Below are 22,457 nucleotides of genomic sequence, written 5' to 3'. Positions count from 1 at the left end.
AAAATGTTGAAAAAGCATAGCGTTTTGTCCAGCTTGAACATTTAATCTCTTGCAATGAAAAATTTTGTATTTTGCTAGCAATTCTATCTTCGTCTAAAGGTGTTTGCCGCTCAAATCATCATAATGCTCACGTATATGTCAGCTATATCTCACGTTTTTGTACAAAAATAATAATGAAAATTCTGAATAGAGTATGTATTTTTTGATCCACTATAATAAAGAAAGCTTAAAATGCTAATGCTTAAAACAGTACATTTCAAGTAACAATTTAAATGCTTATAGAATTTATGAAAAAAAAAATGTTATTTTAAACAAAATTTATAAAACAAACTTATTATGAAACAGTTTTCAAAAAGCATTTATTGACTTGGAGTTTTTGTGATTTTAAAGTAGTTCTGATGAATTCTTGAAGCTTTGTCATGAAATCTGTGTTTAATTCAGTGCTATTAGTTTTATAGACACATTCAAACCCTCTTGTAACCATCCAAAAAGATGATCGATTATTTCAATCAATTAAGTCATAAAAGGAGCTTATTGTAGTTAAAAATAAGACAGGAGAATTACATAAAATATATTAAAATCTAGTTAAGAACGGTAATTCTGAAGCGAGAGCCGGGGCTTAAACTTTTCGAGTGATTTAGTAGGCACTTCGTTCCGGACTTTTTGCCTTTTTTTTGAGTGGGAGCATGGTACGATTTTCCTCTATTTCCGTGTCGGATTTGTCCTCTATCCGACCCTTTGCAGCATCTGCTTCGGATCGTGTTTTAAACTCTCGTTTACATACGCAGTTCATCCGCTCTCATTTTTCGTCCAACGTTGATGATTCCACCGACCTCATCCTTTTTGACACCCATTCACTGGGAACTACACTCAAACATATTTCTCCATCCAATTTCGTGGATGAAAACACATATAATAATCATGCATTTGAAAGTGGTCCATTTGAAGTGCATGATCATTATATGTGTTTTAACCCACGAAACTTTTATCCACTTGTTGTGATGATGAGAGCACAAGAATATATGAATCAAAACAAACATGGTTTGACTGCATATTTATGTGAAAAATGCACTCTCATCCAAGATGACTATAAACACAAATTGATTATTAATGGGTTTATAATGAAGTTTACAGTTTATCCTCGTGCGAAATAGTTTTTTAATTGAAAAAAAATCATAACGCAACGCCTTTGCATTATGCAACTGTTTTGAGTTGCATAATGAATCATTGGCCATCATTGCGATTTGACTAGATTTAGTAGAAAGGGCCATGTTTGAGTAGTAGAAAAGTAGCCATGTTTGAAATGATTTTAAAAATTCTCAAGTTTGTTCATCAGTTTTCCCGAAATAGGATGAATCACACTGTTTTACCTAATAGTAATGTACATCGCAATTAATTTAATGACACAAATCACTATATTTCCTGAAAAGCAATACTATGTGCTCATTAGATTAATCATTAATTCACTATAATTTTACAATATTTTCGCAGGTGTAGTTTTTTCTTCGGTTTTTTTGTATATATTCACGGTAAATTTTTGACAGCATGATGTTTTCATGCAATGAACTGATATTTATTCAGTTTCATACGCATAATCACGATGGCAAATGAAATTTTCTCGTTTGGCGCCTTGAAATTTAAGAAGATGAATCAATCTTGAACAAATGTGTGCGAATTATATTCTATTTGGTTTCTTCCAACAAAACTAATCAACAAATATTAGACTCTTAGCATTCTGGATGAAGTTTCTTTTAAAGTTTATATTCTAAAAATACGCTTTTTACACAATCAAAAAAGGTCTTTGAACTAAACTAGAAAGGTTTGTGGGGCTCATAATACTACTTCTTGACAGCATCTTGTAGCGTGGGTCAAATCAGATTTATACGTTATTTACTACTGATTTATCACCTCGTTGAAGAGATGTATGATGAGAATAGATGAAGAAAAATCGCTCATGTCAGTTAGGTCCTATTGAAGTATCGAGTTGCGCTTATGCCTTTTTTCAAATCTATGTTAAAACAAAAATTGTTACTTGGGATGTTCTCTAATTCGTTTTGCAAAGCAATGTACAGAATCTAAGAGTAACTTAGTGTTCTATATACAAAAATAATTATATTTCAGAGCCTTGCTTGTGTTTTATCTCAATTGATTCGTGGGTTTAACAATTTAGCAAGCTTCGCACAAATTTGTAGTTGGTATACTGCCCATCACGGCGTGTATATGGGGAAGGTTTATCACATAAAATAGGCATCGCCAAATCTTTCACCATTCGAAAATATAGAGTTTAAGCTTTCATTTGCGTGTTTTATTCGTCTTTAGCTCGATGAGCCTTCTATTTGAAAAACAAGTTTATTAAATAAAGTTATATTAGATCTAATTTTATAAACGATAAAACCGTCCTATGTGATTTTCAGGATTTAATTAGCCATAGGACTTATTCGAGTTGATGTGCTGGAGGTTCGACAGTTGGACCAGGTCCGTCCCACTCGGGCTCAGATTGGGTACTACTTCTAGTACTGCATTTGGTCCCTCGGTAGTGCAAAAGGCACCCAAGTTTGACAGATTGCACGGCATTCTAGATTACCTTATGAGCCATAAAATTTTTAGGCAACTGCAAGCGACATGGAGGTCTTTAATTTGTCTTTGGTTGGACACTTATTCATACTGGAAAAGTATATCGATCCGAGCATATAACTGTACCTTTACATAGTTACATAGTTACATTTACTTTCTTCTTGTTTTTCTGTCTGGCATTACATCTCTGCTAGGATAGAGCATGCTTCTCAGCTTAGAATTTGTTGAGCACTTCGTTATTATTACTTGAGAGTTCCTTTGCCAATCAATCATTAATCCATATGTATATTGTGTGTAAGATCCAATCATGTGTTTGATAGTACGGTCTATGAATGCGATCGTCATGTTTCTTTTTTGCTGGTATGAGTTATCTGCGTTGTAAGCCAGATATCCTTCGGCGATTGCATTCATAGACCGCGTGATAAATTTCAGAGATGCCTCAGAAAGTTACAAAAAAATAGTACTAGTAAAAAAGGTTACCCAAAAACTACTATCTGTATTGGTTCATTACGAGGTTGAAAAAAGTAGAACCGATCAACACTACAAGAGCCTGCGGAAGGAAACCGAAAGGAATGAAACGAAATATGATTCAAAGCCCTACATCCTAACCCGTAGCGAACTCTAAAAAATCCTCAATAAACATGGCATTGTGATACCCGGCACAAGTGACATTCTGGGAACCTTCAGGCATAGCACATTTGTGGTAAAATAGTGGTGTCCTAGAAAGTTGAGGTCATAATTACATGTAATATTCTTCTTCTTTCTGGCGTGACAGAGCCTGCTTCTTAGTGTTCTTATGAGTACTTCCACAGTTATCAACTGAGAGCTATCTTTGCCTTTCGACCATTTTTGCATGTGTATATCGTGTGGCAGGTACGATGATACTCTATGCCCAGGGAAGACGAGAAAAAAATAACGAAAATATCCTCGACCCATGACCCATGACCCTCAGCAGTTTTCCGCTACAACTGTTTGGGCCTCTTACAAGGTTTATGTGTTTATGTGTAACATGTGAACCTTGGATTGAAAATTGCGGCACATTCAGTATCTTGGGTAGCCACAATATAAAAAATATAGTTGTGTAGAACATCAGACTATAAACCGGAATTAAAAACTGCTTACTTGCTTATAAACCATTCAAACAATTAATATTGTCAAAAAAATATTTACTCATCACGTCATTATTCAGTCAAGTGAATTTGAAATTTGTTAATATCATTAATACGTTTGTTTTCCAATAAGCAATTTATAAAAAAGAAAGTAACGCTTTCCATGAAAAACTTTCGAATGATCTTGATTTTGTTGAGACATGGCATACACAGAACATTTCCTTCTGAAAGAATTTGGTATTGTATAAAAGATACCATAATCACATCGGATATGTTTCCAGTATTTATTAGATTTATGCAAACATGCTATAACAAGTTGACTGATCCTTTGGATATTAAAAATATTTCTAATTGAAAATTATACTGTACAATTTGTTCGAATTACCAATTTTTGGGATCCATGCCCCGAGATATCTTATACAGTTTTAGCAGACTGAAAAATTCAAATCCTGCCTCTTATTTTCTAACAACCAAATGAACAAATCAAGCATTTTTTGAGTATCATTTACATTAAGAAAAATATGAAAAATCAACTAAACAGAATTTTTTATTAGTGTGTTGACTGGAGCTCAAACATTCTATTTCGTTTCAATCCTTTTCAACTCTGAATTAGTATGGAAATGAGTGCTGTAGGGAAATGAGTAATTGAAGGGAAAAGCTACACAAAATTGTTATGAATTATGGAATTCATTCATATTAATTATGATTCGATTTTACTGGACGAGAGTTTATGTCTTACAAACACATTGATGAACGATATCTAAATAAAACTCTCAGTAAATGAACAAGTGCCCAAATAACTAAGCTCAAAAGCACAATAGGTCATAATAGGTGAGTAATGCTAGACAGAAAGACACACAAAAGATGAAGAAAGTTGTTGTATCCTTAAAGAAAGTGGTTGTGTTCTGAGAAAAAAAGTTGTATGCTAGAATTGATTTCCATTACACGAATAAGTGCCCTATGACTCATTAAATCCTGAAAATCACATAGGACAGTTTGTCTATTACATCATGCAACCTCATATATCTTTGATCTATCAACTTTCGTTTGAAATTTAAGCTATCATCTAGCTTGAATGAAATTAAACTGCCTTTTACCATGATTACATTAAACAATAATGTACTTTAAACAACAAAACTTTAAAATATGAAAAAAATAGTTCGGGATCCCTCGGTGGATTTATTTTTTGGGGAACTCGTGAAACCCTATATTTTCGAGTGGTGAAAGATTTAGCGATGCCCATTTTTTGTGATAATATTGTTCTACCAGACACGCCGTGGCCCATAACTGCATATTTGTAACATTCGACAAAAGTAGGCATTGAGTAAATGGAATACCAAGTGTGCATTTTATGGCAGTATGAAACTAAAATTTCTAAAAATTACCAGGAACTCTAAAAAGCTTATTTGAGGCTTAAATTTTGAGGCTTTAAATTAAACTCATATCGCATACTAGGTGAATAGTCAGAAAATAATTCTGATACAAATTTCATTGCTATTACATTACGAGGCGCATTTATAATCTCAGTGTGACTATTATGAGGTTATGATGAGCAATGTGACAAAACAACTTGGTATTTTTTCGAATTTTCTAGAAAAATCTCACAGATTTCAGTAAGTTGCTCGAAACACGCAAATCATGCCACGCTCCAAGGGGTGGTGAAGGTTAGACAGAGTGTGACAAGCGTTAAATTATAATTGAGTGAGGCAATAATTGTCAAAAATCGAAAGGGTCCTAATTCCAACTATGATTACCGAGGGGTACTTCAATTTGATCAACCGAATGCAGTTTCTTTACTTACTCGACAGGAGCAAATAAGCATTATTTCAAACATTTTGAAAGACCAAGTGTAAATAGTGGGCTGGTCTCAGCGAGAATGGCTATAAGTTACTCACATTTATTTTACGACTTGCTTGCTATACGAAGGTTATTTAAATGTAGTTGAAGTAGCGAAGCGCAAGGATTTTACCTCATCGTAGCCCATTTTTATAGAAAATTAACACTATTAAAGCCAAAGCCAAAAATGTTATGTATTTTTATGCTCAGTATATGAGATCTGATGTTTAAAGTTGTTGATTTGTAATTTTCTTAAATATATTCTTCATGAAAGCTATCATTATTTCTTTTTTTATCTACATAAATGTTCCACACTGGGAGAGAGTGGAATGAAAAATAAAATTTGTTTGGCAGGTTTATTGAATGGCCCTTCAGTATTCATATTTCTCCTCCGTTTCCTATTACGATCCCTCATGAATCTTTTTTCATGTGCTTTAAATGGAACCTAATGACATGTGAAAAGAATGGAACAACCTAACCCGTTATCTACAAACGTATTCCAACTTATTCTAGAAAATTTCACCACTTACAGGTAGATATCATTCCTCTCTACCGATGTATGGGATAAATGTTCAATAATTTATTGAAAATCCGAGGTTGCACAAGAAATGCTTCAATTTTCTAACGCTGTTCCGCCATTTTCACATGGCCAACAAGTTTCAATGTCATTTCATTGTTAATTCACTGTAAAAACCATAGAAAAATAGGGAAATTTGTTAAGTAAGTTTTGTTTGAAATGTTAGAGAAGTTTTAACTGTATTGTCCAAATCGTTAGACATTTCTATTCATTTTTTTAATTTCATATTTCTGCATTACGTATTCAATGAATACTACCTCATTTAGAAAATATGAGTGTTAAAGGCATGTGACGACAACACCGATTAATTAACAAAGTTATGTAAATAAAATCGTGTTTTTTTTTCTTTGTTACTCCACGCTAATATTGAGACATTTAGGTACCGTAATCCGGGGTAACATTGATCAGCGGGGTAACATTGATCGCAATGACCCTCCTCGTAAAAAGTTCGAATCAATATTTATCGATGAAATATATTCAATGCATGCTATTGATTAGCAAATGAACATTAAAGGTTTTGCGAAAATTGAGTTGTATAAATGTTACAAGTTTTGGAAAAAATCTTTATCATGGTTATGGATGAAACCATCAACGATAAATCATGTCTCACAAATGCTGCTATTGTTACTGAAAATGGCATTGCCGAAAACGATTCCGTTCTCAAACTTTTCATAAATATGTTCAGATGGCATAATTCACAAATTAATATGAAGAATGCTGAATTTTCTTAAGAATTTGTCTACCTTTAGGCGTATCCCTCGATTCAAAGTGTTTTAAATTTTGAATTAACTCAAAAAGTAAATGACTTGTAAGAATTTGGCTTTCATAGTCGGCTTCAGCCAGCACTTGTTTGAAAAATATTAAACTTGCAACATTTGCATTTTCAAATAAAATTTTTAAGAAATATTCAAAAAAATGATCAATGTTACCCCGGATTACGGTAGTTTATAAATGTTCTAATAAATCCGTTGGACTCTAGGCCTGATGATTCCTTGAGTAGTGAACGTTTTCCAGGGCCCAACTCGAATTAAATGGGATACCAAACGGACTGGTTGATAACCATCCATAATTGCCTTTTTTGGGTTTGAAAAAACGTTCGGAAGAAGAAGATTACAGTTTTGAAGAGCCGTGAAATTTTTTTTGTTTTGAGCGGTCATGGTTTGCTTTGGATTTTGATGGTCGTGTAGAAATGTGAATGTCAAGGTGATAAATGTTTGCTACAGTCAGTGTTGCCACATTTTTTTCGAATCTCATCTGTGTTTTAGGTTGAAAAAATCTTTTTTATCTTAAGTCAACCTCCAAAAATCTTGGTAAAAATCTGTGATGCGCAAAAGTCCAAAATTTTAACTTTTTAGATCAAAAAGAACCTTCGCAAACGTATTATGGTTGGCATTTGATTTGATTTTGGCATGTCAATTAATTTTAATTTGAACTTATTCTACTAAAAGTAAGAAAAATAAGCATGATTGTTTATTAAAAAAAAATAAAATATACCGTAATCCGGGGTATCATTGTTCAGCGGGGTAACATTGATCGGAATGACTCATCTCGTAATAAGTTGGTATCGTCATTTATTGATGAAACATTTCCAAACCATGAATGTTGCTTCTTTTTCTTATATTTACGAGCTATTAAAAATTAAGATTTTTGCAAAAATTGCGTTAACTTTATGCGTAATTTTGTCAAGTTTGCGAAACAATGATTTCAATGGTTAAGGATGACACTACCAAAGATTCATGTATCACATAAGTTCTGCAAGCGATATGAGCAAGGAAAATGCGGTTATCACTTAAAATTGCATCGCCAAAAACGATTCCGCTGTCAAAACTTTTATAAGTATGTTCAAATAGGCAACATTAACGAATTACTGTTAAGGATGTAGAATTCCCTTAGGAAATTGCCTACCTTTAGGCGTATTCCGCTGTTCGTGGTGTATATAATTTTAAAATAACTCAAAAAGTAAATGAGATGTAAGCGTTTGGACATCATATTCGGCTTCAGGGGCAATGATTTAAGCAAGTAACGACATTTTCAATATTACCGAACGTATGTTTACATGGATGATCAATGTTACCCCATATCAGCTAAATGAAAAAATCACATAAAACATTTTTGTAAACATGCTTAAATCTTTCAAAAAACAAAATACAGTATATAGTCACGAGCCATGGGTGGCAGTACCTGTTTTAAAAATATAAAACTCACAACATTTACATTTTTGGATGAAATATTCAAGAAATATCTTAAAAACTGATCAATGTTACCCCGGATTACGGTATCTTAATTGTGTGTCAAAAAAATATATTATATCTTCCACATTCATGTTCCAAACGCGTGTAATATCCTAAAGTCTTAAAAATCTTTTTTATCTAAAAAATCTGTGATCTGTGATCACAGATATCTGCAGGCAAGAACAAGAAAAAATCTGTGTAATTACAGATAAATCTGTGTATGTGGTATCACTGGCTACAGTACATTTGCCATCCCTGATCCACACACAGTTTATTCGATCCATATATTATCCTCAGGTTCACAGTTTTACAAGACACATTTATTGACACTATTAAATACTAATTACAAACAGAGAACATATGAAACACATAGTCGTGCCAGTCCATCGGGACTCCGTCGGGCTTTTCTACGCAAAACCCTTTTTAGGGGACCTTGGGGTAATATGGAATCGGATGAATTATTTAATTTTTTGGATGTTTTTGTCTGCCTTACTCCCAAACAGAACCCTTTCATCTGTTAAATTAAGATTGTTCTACCAATGGGTCGAAAACAAGCACAGTGTTGGAAATAAGATCCCTTACCCTAGAGCTGATCGGAGGAATAATGCGCCGGTTTGATCCGGGGGGACTAACGTATGGTCATCATCAGTGAAGAAGCTCAGAAGGCTTTCCAAATCATTTATAGAAGTGTGCAGTAGATAGAACGCGTGTCCAGGTCCATCTGATCCCCCAGGGGCAAGTGATGGTAAAGGTGAATGAGCATGTGAATAGTGTTTTGCGTTGCCATTTCTGATGAGATTGATGAGAAAGGCAAACAGGAATAATGAAGTGCAATATTTGTTACCTGATGGAGGTGCTATTGTGGCTGGTGCTCGGAGGAATGGCCACCGGAGGACGACGACAGTCGATGGCAGTGGCCGGATACAGCAGTGATCCGCATTTGTTCGAGAATAGAGGTAATTTTTTTGATATATTGTTTCGGAGGAAATTGACCAATGGCAAAGATCTAGTGTATTATCCATTCGTTGTATATTTCCAGGACGTTTTGCGCATTGCAACAAAATTAACATTTTGGGATGTCTCAGCGATCAAATAAAGTATATCTAGTTAATTTGGGATTGCTAAATCTGATACCGCTATCAGGAATGTTCCAGTACATCCAAATTTTGAATTACAGGCCGCCAAAGTGATATACAATACTAATTATTATCAAAAATTACCAGAAGCTATGATATTGCAAGCATGCAGAATAGGATTTATAACTACCATGCAGGATATAGTTTCCTTTGAATTACACAACTAAACATCGATTTAATCTATTTTTCAATATGTTTGTGATCTCCAAACAAAATATTTCTATGACAAGAAGAAATGCTTTTCTAAAGCATAAAAAATAATCTATAAATTTCAAATCTAAAGGCTCAACCGGAAATGAACCATACCATAGCCAAATTCTCAAAAGGTAAACAATAGTGGAAGATAGTTGAAGTGTATCCAATTTTGTTCACAGAAATGGTCCCAAAGTGTTGCATGAAAGCACAATTTAAATTGCTATAATGTCAAATAAGGTAGAAACACTTCTGACGAACATAATTATTTCATGTACCGGCTTCTCATATCAAACAAGAGTCAACGATCCGCATGTTCCTAGCCCATGCATCGTCATGAAGCCATTCATCCATTCATTAGGTCAATGATTTTTTCGAGCAAAATTTGGTTGACACACCGAGTATTGATCAAGCATTCTCGTATCGTTTATTGAATTAAAAACAGACACTATTCATGCGAGGTTTCAAACAACGCTAGCAAAAAAAAAAATCCTTATCACACCCATCATAGCCATGTATCGAAAAAACAACTCCTCCCGGATTCCATGGCACCTGACCCATCCATCGTTGCTGTTGCTTTTCCACTCCTCTGCTACCGGGGGACCCAGGGAGGCCAAAATTCAACAATTTTAAAGAGTGCTTCGACCGGACCCGGTTTCCGCAAGCCCCCACGGTTGTTTTTGCCGTTGCGCGCCTAGCGAATGAAGAAGAACCATTGACATTGTCGACGACGACGCGAAACTAGTTTCGCTCCCATAAACATTTTTGGCGTTTCCCACTTTTCCAGGGGCAAACCGAGCTAGGCGCGGGAAAAACTTTTTCCCATTAGAATTTGTTCGTTCCCCCCCCCATTCCCGTCAGGATGTTCCCGCGTGGGGGAAGATCGTTAGCTGCTCCTACCTAGGTACCTCTGCCAGCAGTCAGTGACGTGAGGGTATGCGATATGGATTTTTTTTTTATTGGAGATGCGTAACGAAACGAGACACGAAATTTGTGGCACTGATATAGGGTGATTTACGGCTTCGGCACCATTCGACTATTATCGGCAACCGAATTTCAAACGCCAAATACACAGTGCTTTTCTATTGAACCACACCAATGAAAACATTCCGATGATTCTTTGTTCTGTCAGCTTCCCGCTGAAGAGATAAGCTATTTTATGAGACGTTCGAATGACGTTTTCTGGTGGGCCGCTCATTGTTATTGTTTAAAAAACTAGCATTACATGTCAATGGTGCTGGTCCCATTTATATAGTTCTCGTCTCTTTCTGGGCATGTTTCTACACGGTTACCATGCTTGTTTTTACCAGTAGGTAAAAGAAATTCTTCCTTGCCTGCTGCTTTTAATTTTACTTGGGAAGATTGAAAATCTTGTTGCATAAACACCATCGCCATTGTTGAATGAGATCTTTCTAAATGTTGCGCTAAAAGAAACGTAAAAAATGGGCCCGCCAGCAAGTTTCAAAGCTGGTAAAAAAACGAAAAACATATGATTCGAAACGTCTCATAAAATGGCTTGTTTCCGAGACGGAACAAACAATTTTGCCAGAGATATCATCAATTCAAATAAATACGCCTCAAAATGCGGCTGATTCAGAACTGCCGATGAGATTCGTCTGCAGCTTTTATGGGATAGCTGTCGAGGAGAATGAGGCTGCCGACAATAGTCACACTGACAAGAGTTGTTCGAAGCGTTGCAAAAACGTTTCCAAAAAGCTCCGAGAAAATGACAAAAGAAGCGCGGCATCGGTTTAGACTGCCGAGAATACGCGAATTCCCTTAACTGATCAGATATAACATTGAATTTTACAAAATGGAACGAAATTGTGATTTTATTTTTTGTGGCGTCTTGGCGTCCAAAGACAACATTACTTTTACATATTTTTCTTTATATTTTTTGGCTTCTCCCTCCAATTTCTTTGATTCATATAGTTTTTTTGTCTACAGGTATACCATCCACCTGCAGCTTGTGAACAAGTTTTACCACCTTGCTCGCAAGCATTACAGATAGAGTGACAGACAAATACATGGACAGACATGACAACAAACTGCATTGAGAGTGAAATTCAAACTCTTCTGGATTTTGTCTGGCTTTAGTAGCTGTTTACAAGCTTAACCATTGATCTCTTGTAGATATGTGAATAACGTTTATATCCATACAGACTCGTTAAAACATGTTCTGTTAAATTTCGAGCTCAACCATTGTTTAAGGTTACCTTAGAACACTTTCTAGAATAGAGACGGGGTGGTTATTCAATGGCTAACGCATCTGCTTCATACTCAGAAGGTCATGGGTTCAATCCCTGGCCCGTCCTTTTCCTCGCACTTTGTACTTTTTACTCGACTCTTAATCTATTACATCTAAACTTTTCGTTCATAGCAAACGCTACAACCAGAGACGGACAAGAAACCGTTCTCTACGCTTTTTTTTTTCGATCTTTATTAACGAGATTTTTAACCCTGGGCTAGTTCATCTCGGGACCAACGGCTTTACTTCCCTTCCGAAGGAAGTCGTCACTATAACTCTTACGTTATAAATGACTATGTCGGGGATGGGATTCGATCCCAGGTCCTCGGCGTGAGAGGCGTCTGTTCTAACCCCTACACCAGGTCCGTCCCCATCTTCTCTACGCTTCCATTCTTCCATCATAATAGCACGCCTTTCCTTACGCCTGATACATAAGCAGTCTGCTAACGAAAAGCTAGCCTCTCTGCCATAAAATTGCTTTACCCACAATCCATATACTCCCGCACCCGCATGAACTGGCGTAGATGTAGGGTCGGTGTTCCCTTAGTGGACAGTCCCCTATAGTCGCACTAGTGACTTTTCACGGCCGTTTTGCTATACATCTTTTAAAAACATTTTTTGACATGAAGGTCAGGACCTATTTATCTAAGTACCATTGATTTACATCTTGATTTTGCTCAAAAAATGATCGAAAAAAATATTTTTGCTTAAAATTTGAGCTCCCTTGCGCCTATAGTAAACCTATTGTTCCTATAGTAGCACTACTGAGAGAAACTATTTTTTATTATACGAAATAATTAATGAATTAATAACTTTTTTTTACGTCAAACGAAAGCTTAAGAACCACACTTTTTAGGAAAAATATAAAAGTTTTGTAAAAATACGGTTTTGATAAGTATTTTGCCGACGCCGTGATGCTAGTGCTACTATAGGAACAGAAATTAGAAATAGTGCTACTATAGGCACATGTATTCCTATAGTGGCACACGTGATAATAAATACAAACATTTGAGTTTTCGTAGGTTTTAAATTTTTCCCACAAAAGCAAGATAAAAAGCTAATAAAAATAATGACGCTAGCATTATTTTTCGATTTTATACGAATTTTTATTCTTAGCTATGCGGCTATTGGTACATCGACCCTAGTCGGGCTACATAGTCTACAGTGGTCTAAGTGTATATTTATATCCTCACTCTTCCTCTTATTGGTCAGCAACATGACATGGAGGACGCCATTATTCAGGGTGTCTACTCGTTTACCGAAATGAAATTCCCTGATATTTCCAGATTTTTTCCAGCTTTTATAAATTAGTTCCAGGTTCAAGGAATACTCTAATTTTATATGACCAAAACAAACTAATGACAATTTTAAAAAGTGTTTTAAAGTGTATACACTCTTCTAGACATTATAAAACAATGTGCTAACAATATTGAAGCTTAATTCGAATATTCATGTGAATTGTATTGATTAACTAGTGGTCCCGGCAAACTTCGTCTTGCCATCAAGTAGGCTGTTGAATTATGACATGCAATCTCCCATACAAAATGACACCTTAGTTTTCTCCCGTTTTTACGACTATTCCGAAGACTTTCCTAAAGTTTTTCTACGCACGAACACGTCGGAACTCTTGACGAATTCAATAGTGATTGCATTTCATTCGAAAACTTTCAAGAGCTCTGAATGAATCATGCTTGTAAAAAAATAATTCGAAGTTGTTTAAATTCCAGATAACTTATTCGGAATCGATTTTTCCGAAATTGAATATTTTCCAATAATTTTAGAAATTGTTCATGAAGCATGGCTGGTAGGGACTGAGTGTTTTGAAAATAGAAAATTCAGAAACCTCTTGCTTGAAAAAAGGGACCCAAAAATATTCAAAAAACAAATCGAAACCTAACAGGAACCAGGAGAGGGCCCAGATAGCCGTAGCGGTAAACGCGGTCGTGGGTTCGAATCCCGCTGGTCGAGGATCTTTTCGTAAAGGAAATTTCCTCGATTCCCAGGGCATAGAGTATCTTCGTACCTGCCACACGATATACACATGCAAAAATGGTCAATCGGCAAAGAAAGCTCTCAGTTAATAACTGTGGAAGTGCTCATAAGAACACTTATCTGAGAAGCAGGCTTTGTCCCAGTTGGGACGTAACGCCAGAAAGAAGAAGAAGAAACCAGGAGAAAAGAGTTTGATTTTTTATGGAATCAGACCTGACAATTCTCTGAGAATTTTTTTTTGTTTGAACTTGCTCGAGATATTACGACAAATAATAGTGTTTGTATTACTGCTTTTTCAATGATTTTCTCAAGGAATCTCATCAGAAATAATCTCAGGTATTTGCCCAAAGATCCAGATATAACTCTGAAGATTTCTTCAAATTAGATAAATGGATAGATATTTTAATTTGAGAGATTTGATTTTTTCTCCAGGAGTTCATTTAGTTATTATTTCCTATAAAATCACTTCAAGAATTTTCCTAAAGTATTTTGCTAAGAATTTTATTTTGGATATCTTAAATAACAACCTGAATTTTTCCAAAAAAAATCACAGGAATTACCTCGAAGATTCCATCAGGAATTACTTCATATAATTTCAGATATTTTTCAAGAAAATCTCTAGTCCTCAAGGTTTTTTTTTTCGGTGATTTTCCCATCGGTTTCCTAGAACATCGTCCCGTTTTAAACATGTTGCAATAATCAACCTGAAATGCCTTCAGGGATTTCTCAGGATTTCCTACATAATTGTCCTTCAGAATTTCTTTAAGATTTTGACTACGAATTTCTCTAAGGATATCTTGAGAAATTACTCCAGAGAAAGCATCTAAGATTCCTTGGGAAATTCTAGTATCAGTAACTCCTCCTGTAAAATTAAGAGATTTCTCAATGAAGTTTTCACAGATTTTGCCCAGCATTCTTCCATGAGTTTTTTGTAACGAATTTCCAAAGCAAATATTAGAGTAACCTATGAAAAAACTTGTGCAAGTTCTCTGTTTCAAGAATCTCTGTGAAGCAACTCCGTGAAAAACGAAATCGCTAAGAAATTGGTAGGAATGATCGAAGGATTTCTTGGAAAATTAGTTGTAGTAGTAACTTATGTGGAATCTTAGATGAACTTTTGAGAATTCTATGGTATTTTTTTATTTGATTCATTGAGAAATGCTTGGAACAACTGTAATCCTTGGTTGAAATGCCGAGGAAATTCCAAAAATAAATAATAGAGTAACTGAACCACGAAACACAGATCGAATATGAAATGTTTCTAATAGATTTTCTGATTAATTACTCGAGGATTTTTTGTAACAATTCTTTGGAGTGAATGTGGACATAATGGCGTAGAATTTTTTTAAAAATAACCTGACAGCTTATGAATCAACCTTTGCGGGCTTCTTGGAAGATATTCTGTGGTAATCTTTGGAAGATCTGATAGAGTTACAGCTAGAAAGTTCAGTTGAAGAATTATTGAAAAAATATCTCGAGGAAATCCTAGAATAGTATTTGGAAAAAAAATTGAAGTAATCTCTAAGGAAATGACTGCAGGTAGTAACGTTGAATTGCTCGAGGATGTCCTGAATCAAATTCTAGTGACATTCCCTTAAGCATCCTTTGAAAAATTGCTGGTAGAATTGGTAGAGGAATCTTTTGAAGAATTCCTAGAGAGGATCCTGCATTAATCCCTGAAAGTATTCCAGATGAAATATCTGGAGAAAACACAAGGAAAATTCTTGGAACATTTTCTCTAGAAATATGTAAAGAATTTCTGAAGGAATTAGTTGAATAGTCTCGTAACAGGCTAAAAATATCCAAAAGAATTCGAACAAGACATTTGGAACAGTCCATGAAGTATTCTTAGGATGATGACGAAATAATTAGAGGTATTCCAGAACGATTTTCGGAAAAATACTCCAACGATACTCCAGAAGGATTTCCGAAAGAATCTCAGATAATTCCGGAAAAAAAAAACCAACGGCATTCTCGTTAGAATTCCAGGAGTATTTCCGTGAAAATCTTAGAAAAAAAATCGAAACAAACCCAGAGTTATTTCCGGAGAAATTCCAGAAGAATTTCGTGTAGAGTTATAGGAGAGTTTTCTTAAAATATCTGGAAGAATTGCATTAGAGTTTTCGGTAGAATCTTCCAAAGTATTTCCGAAAGAATCTTTAAAATTTCGACGAATTCAATTTCTAGGATTTCAAAAGAAATACCAAGAGATATTTTTGCAAGAATCCCAAAAGGATAACCAGAACAATTATAGAGGGATGTCCAGAAGAATCTCAGAAGTAGTACTGAAAGGTTTCAGTAAAATTTTGAAAGAATTCAAGAAGGATTTAAGAAAGAATCACAGGGGAATTTCCCAAATAATTCTGTAGTATTTCCTGGAACAATAATTATGGATTTTTTTTACAATATTAATAAAAAATATTTTGATTCAAATTAATTTTTTGCGTAGCATTAAATTTCACTGTAGAGACAACAGATAATTTTTTTGGAAGTAAATAAACTGCGATTTTTTAATAAAATTGAAAATAGTTAAAGAGTATTGTAATCAAATCTTTGTAAATTTGCATATCTAGTTATTCGATATTAAGAAATAAGATTTGTTAAACCAAACATCACAGATAAAAATATTTAAATTTCAATGTAGCGTAAACAGTAGAATATAGTAAAAGTAAATCATATTCATCTATTGTTACAGCATCACGTTTGATTTTCAACTAAAGATACTTGAATGTTAGATGATCGTGTAAACTCAAAGTGCATTCGATCGAAAAATAATCGATTTGTTTTTGACATTTCAATTTATTTTGATGCTCCCAATATGTGCATGAAAATAAACTAAAATTTACTTAAAATTTATTTTATTTTTAGCTGTGTATGTTAATTATCCGAAATGAATAACAAACAGCATTGTTTTAAGTTATGAGTTTTTTTTTTCTTAATAAGCAACCAGCATAAACATCCTTCCTCTTCTGATTCTGGGGCCTGACATTTTTGACATCTTGTTGGGAAAGACCACCCCCCCCCCCCACACACCCTTTCAGCAAAAGCAAATAGACAGCAAATTACAGGGCTATAGTTCACTGAGCCAGAAATTGCGTACGAATTTCATAAGAGAACGCTTGTGAATTGATTTCTCGACTGGTTTTCTCTCTTTCATAAGAGTCTTATGAAATACAAAACGTCCGATGTTCACAAGAAATTCTTGTCGTTATCATTAGAGATCTTATGAATATCTTTATTTTCCTAAATTCAAAGAGCGATTCTCTAAATACATAATGGTCGAAAAGAATTCCATAATTGATATCTATGATCCTTCATAAGAGTATCTTATGATATTATACCCATTTATATTATGAACGCAATGATCGATGGAAATTCACAAGTTTTTCTTATGAGTCTCATTAGATGCTTCTTATGTCTTTATTCCATAAGAAATTCGTATGAAATTCTTACTTATTTTCGATAGGAAGTCGACTGTTTTTCACAAGTGTTAATAATAATTGTCATAAGCGAGCTTATGAATCTCTATCTTGAATATTATGTTATTACCATCGCTTCACGTAATTCATAAGATTTTCGTATGAAATTGTTAAGAAAATCGTACTCCATTAGATTGTCTTATGAAAGCCAATGATCAATGCGTATGATAACCAAACGAGTTTCTTATGAAATTATATCTGTCTATGTAATGAGTATTGTTTCATAAGTCTGTAGTGGAATTTTATAAGATTCTTGAATGAAAAACAAAATACTTCTTATGTCGTTATTCCATAAGAAAATCTTATGTACCTCATACGTTTCGTTTCCTCAGTGTTTGTTTCAAGAATTCAGTTCGATATTTACATTGTGATAAAAAAGCTGACGTCAATATTTTTTCAATGGAAACGAAATTACGCTTCTTTTTGATTCCGTGCAATTTGGTTTCTTCGACATTTTACGAAATCGTTAAGAATATCGCATCCTCTTACTGTGGTGGTGTGTTATTCGGCAGAAGAGTGCTGCATCACGACGGAATTTTGTTTACTTCCCAAAAACAAATAACTACAACCTGTCGATGGAATGGGAACTTTTGCCGGAGTGTAGAGGATGCCATTTTCCACCCCCGAACAGTGCGCCGATTCTTCATTCCTCGGCCCAACGACCCCACGCGCCATCAACGACGGAATGAAAAATACTCCATTTGAGGGGTCTCCGCAAAGACGCAAAACTTCCCCAGTCAGAGTACAAAGGAAATGTCGCCCTGGAAATAGGCCTGAGAGGTCGAAATGAGTTTTGTGACAATGGGCCATAAATAAGCTCATAAACAAATTTCCAATGTTTGGATTTTAGGACAGTTCTGTGAGGGCGAGGGTGAAAAATCGCGGAAAACCACTTCCGTTGGGAGTGATTTCCGCGGTGATAAAGCAATGTAAGCGATTGCACCTCAACGATTGAAGAAACAGATTTTATTGGGTCAAAGACAAACAATGTAAAATCTGGAACATCACCATGGACTGTCGGTCGGAAATGCAGAGCAAGGTTTTTATTGGAAATCGAAAGCATTTTCGTCACAGTGCCACTCAGTAAATAGGCCCCAACGCCAAACCAACGGTTACATGAACTTCATTAAAGTTCATTACTGCGCACTAATCGGACAGCGAAATGGGCCAACCGCCGAACCAACGGACCGTTTGACAAATGAGCAGACAAAAAGGTCGAAAAACCGCTGTCCCCGAAATTATTCGACCAACCGAACCAGAACGGACGAGCGCGGGTTTGCCACGCCACCCCACCGTGGTGCGATAATTTCCTGAAAAGAGAAAACTGTCACCGCAAAAACACATTGACCTTAACGATGACTGAAAATCTGTTCAAAACCGAAAACCTGAACCAGAAACAATTCTGGCTGCCTACCTGCCGGCAGGGCCGGATTTGAGGGGGAAAATGCCCTGGAATCCCAATTATGGGGCCGCGAAAATTAATAAATTGATGTTACAAATTTCCTTTGTTTTTACTGGATCTTTGGAAATATCAAATAAAAAATATATATTACTTTTCGAGTACTGTACATGATTTTATCGAAGTATTTTATATAGATGTTTTTATCACGCAATATTCATGAAGTAAGTGATATCACATTGCTTTTTAGGTGCTCTGAGATTGTGTTAGTGACTTTGCTGGAGTATCTCCGAAATTTTGTTTTTGTAGCAACTATGATCCCTATATTTCAGGTTCGTTTTTTTTCAAGGCCCCTTTTCAAAAGATCTGACTTGAAGCCCGAATCCGGCACTGCCTGCTCGATCGCCCCTCATCTATTCTCATTTGGACAAATCTCGGCATAAAATAGCAGCTCATTGCGCCCGATCACTTCACGTGGTCATCACGGTTCCACAAGCTTCCACCTTCCACCCTGTCCTCTGGATGGCATCCCGTAACGTTCCGGGGCATTATTTTTTGACATTATTATTCTATTTAGATCTCTTCATAAATAAACCCCCGCCCCCCGTCCTCTTGTTAGGCGGAGATTTCCATTGTGAGCCATACCGCTCATGCTGGTGCAGCATAGTACATAGTTCCAAAAGCGACTCAATTGAAATGGATTGCCAGGTGGATTTTTGAGGTGGTGGGGATTTTGAAGGGGCAGCTACCTATATGCCAGCAACAGATTTACCTGTAGAACTGCCATCACTCTGCCTGTCACTGCGGGATTTTCCCAGCAACAAATGCACCGTTGGAAAAATAACTATTTGACGGTTACATTCTGTAATTGATATAAGGTATGAATGGAGCGGTGTGGCGATTACAGTTTTGATATCGCGGTTGTTCGATGTCACAAACTAAAATGTCATGATTGAATGGGCTCATTGCAGGTGTCATACCATTTATGGAAAAATCGGATGGTCGTGTGGAATTAAATTAAACCATTAACGCTTGAATTATGTCACAACCACTGTAGATATGTGATTTTTATCCTAACCAGCTTGACATTCTTCTTCTTTCTGGCATTACGTTCCCACTGGGACAGAACCTGTATCTCAGATTAGTGTTCTTATGAGCATTTCCACAATTATTAACTGAGAGCTTACTATGCCAATGACCATTTTTGCATGCGTATATCGTGTGGCAGGGCAGGTACGATGATACTTTATGCCCTGGGAAGTCGAGAAAATTTCCAACCCGAAAAGATCCTCGACCGGTGGGATTCGAACCCATGACCCTCAGCTTGGTCTTGCTGAATAGCTGTGCGTTTACCGCTACGGCTATCTGGGCCCAACCAGCTTGACATATCTATATGATTACACAGTGTTTTCTGTGCTTTGTAATCTTTGGAGACTCTTAATAGATACCGATCTGTTTTTTTTTGTTGTTGTTGCTGTTCTTGTTCGTGCTTTGATTGCAAAAACGGTAATATTTGTCTTAGTAGTAACTTACAGTTAATTCAGCTCATATCAACTAATCCGTTTGAAGTGTCATTCGCTAACTGTATGCAGTTTGCAACAAAGCTTGTGACGCAGTCCCAATATGTATTAATTTAGCAATTTGTTAGACACACCGTGAATCCTCCATGAGTAGATGTTTCATGATTCAATATCGACTCATGGCACCATACTAAAAACCAAATTCCATGGTTGCTATGATGCCCTCTCGAACCACTTTCCAAAGGATTTCCGTTCCATGAGTCGATGGTCCCTTCAGATATCGACTCATGGAGGTTTGACTCTAACACTCGGCTCGTAAAAAAATCAGTCATGGTTTTACGTATCAACATCAGAGGAAGAATGCCTTTATATAAACGATAGCTAATGAACAATCCTTAACTTCGTTTAACGAAACCGCGAGGTCCCAGGTTCAAATCCCTGTTGAGCCCAGATTTCTTTTATAATCGATTTCGCAGAGTAGAATAACCCGGTATAACACGTAGAGTAACTCGGTGTAATACACCCCTTTTTATTTTCACGGCATTGAGGCTTCTTTTACACGTAAATATGATTACATATTTTAAAATTTCACGAAAAAATATGTTGCGCATATATGTTCTTTGTGAAGTATAAACAATCAATGATCATTCTAAAAATATTAAAAATCAGGTTTTTGGTTTGAAATCTTGCTTCTGATAAGCAAGCTTCAGGGAGAATGAAGCCAATTATTTACTATTACACTTATTACCAAAACTTTTAAAGACCTTTTTAAGCTTAGCAGGTGGTGGAATTATCATTGGAAACATTTCTACAACGCTGTGCACCTTCTCATGGGAGGGGCATATTGTCCGGATAGTTTTGAAACGTAAACATTTGGACCGTTCACAAAAACATCTTGTACACTTTTTGAAGCAACCTGGAAAGAGAAAGTTGCGTGCAGAGCATGACCAACTAAATAAGCAGCACCTTGATATAAAAAAACTTTAGAAGTGACGTATTTGCTACTGCGATTTTTTCTTAAGGGGTTATAAAACCTTTTTACCTCCATTTCGACCTTTAAAATTAAAATTGATAGTTCTCGTCCGTTTTCCAACGGATTTTTAAGGTTTTTTCATGAATCGATCACAAAATTCTTCCAGTTTTTGGAATTTCGGTCGACTTCTCGATAATGATCGTAGTTCCGGATATATTCAGGAGAGTACTGGGGTAACCGCCATTCCCGTGAAGTTGGCCACTTTTTGATTGTATCTAAAACTCCACTTCTGACACATCATACTTCATGATTCTGTAAAATATGTACATTGGGATTCTTTTTGAGACTTTACTATATTGGCCACTTCCATGTACTTACCGGGAACCTGGAGCCCTCTGGGAAGTGGTCAATTCGCGATAATGTACGAAACCTATCTTGTGATGCATCAAACTTCATGATTTTGTAAAATATATTCATTGGAATTTATTTAGAGACTTTCGGACCATATGGGCCACTTCCATGGACATTCTGGGAATCTGATACCCTCGACGAAGTGAACACTTTGTGGGAATGTACGAAACCTATCGTGTGAGGGATCAATCTTCATGTTTTTGCATTATAAACAAGTTGGAAATCATTTGAAATTTGTTTGACCATATTAGCCACTACTTTCGACACTCCAGGATCCTGGTGCCCTTGTAGAAGTTGACAATTTGAAAGAATATATGAAATTCATCTTGCGACGTATCAAACATCAAGTTTTTACAAAATGTGTACATTGAGAACCACTTCTAGACTATTTGACAATATACCATGGACACTCTGGGAACTTGGTGCCCTCGGGAAAGAAGACAATGTTTAATAATGTTCGAAATCTGTCTTGTGACGTATCGAACTTCATGATTTTACAAAATATGTGCAATAAAAATCATTTCGAGGCATTTTTACCACATTGGTCACTAGGATGGACACTATGAGATCCCGGTGACTTCGGGAAAATGGACTTTTGCAAAAAGTATGCATTTCTGGAGATTCTTACCACATTACCGATACTATAAGATTGCTTAGTGTCCCAGGTGAAGGGGACAATCTACAATATTATACTTAACCAATGTCAGGTAGCAATTTTGCAGTATTTTCTAATATAATAATTACAATTACATACTTACAATTTGGAAAAATTTCACACTT

General features: G+C 35.8%; 1 protein-coding gene across 10 annotated transcripts in view; it reads left to right on the top strand.

The window, feature by feature from the left end:
- The window catches only part of LOC5566273, a 139,367-nt gene that overhangs the window by 5,967 nt on the left and 110,943 nt on the right, over nt 1–22,457 (top strand). For 5 of the 10 annotated variants that reach the window (XM_021840852.1, XM_021840848.1, XM_021840847.1 and 2 more), the window contains exon 2: nt 8,915–9,283. In XM_021840852.1, the coding sequence (XP_021696544.1) occupies nt 9,151–9,283 (133 nt within the window). In that variant the 5' untranslated portion in view covers nt 8,915–9,150. The remainder of the gene's footprint in view (nt 1–8,914; nt 9,284–22,457) is intronic. The other 5 variants (XM_021840851.1, XM_021840849.1, XM_021840855.1 and 2 more) reach the window with 2 other exon arrangements.

This window comes from Aedes aegypti, chromosome 2, assembly GCF_002204515.2.
Source record: "Aedes aegypti strain LVP_AGWG chromosome 2, AaegL5.0 Primary Assembly, whole genome shotgun sequence".
Taxonomy (NCBI): Eukaryota; Metazoa; Arthropoda; class Insecta; order Diptera; family Culicidae; genus Aedes; species Aedes aegypti.
Note: the sequence above shows the minus strand (reverse complement) of the source record. Positions and strands in the feature narration are given on the sequence as shown.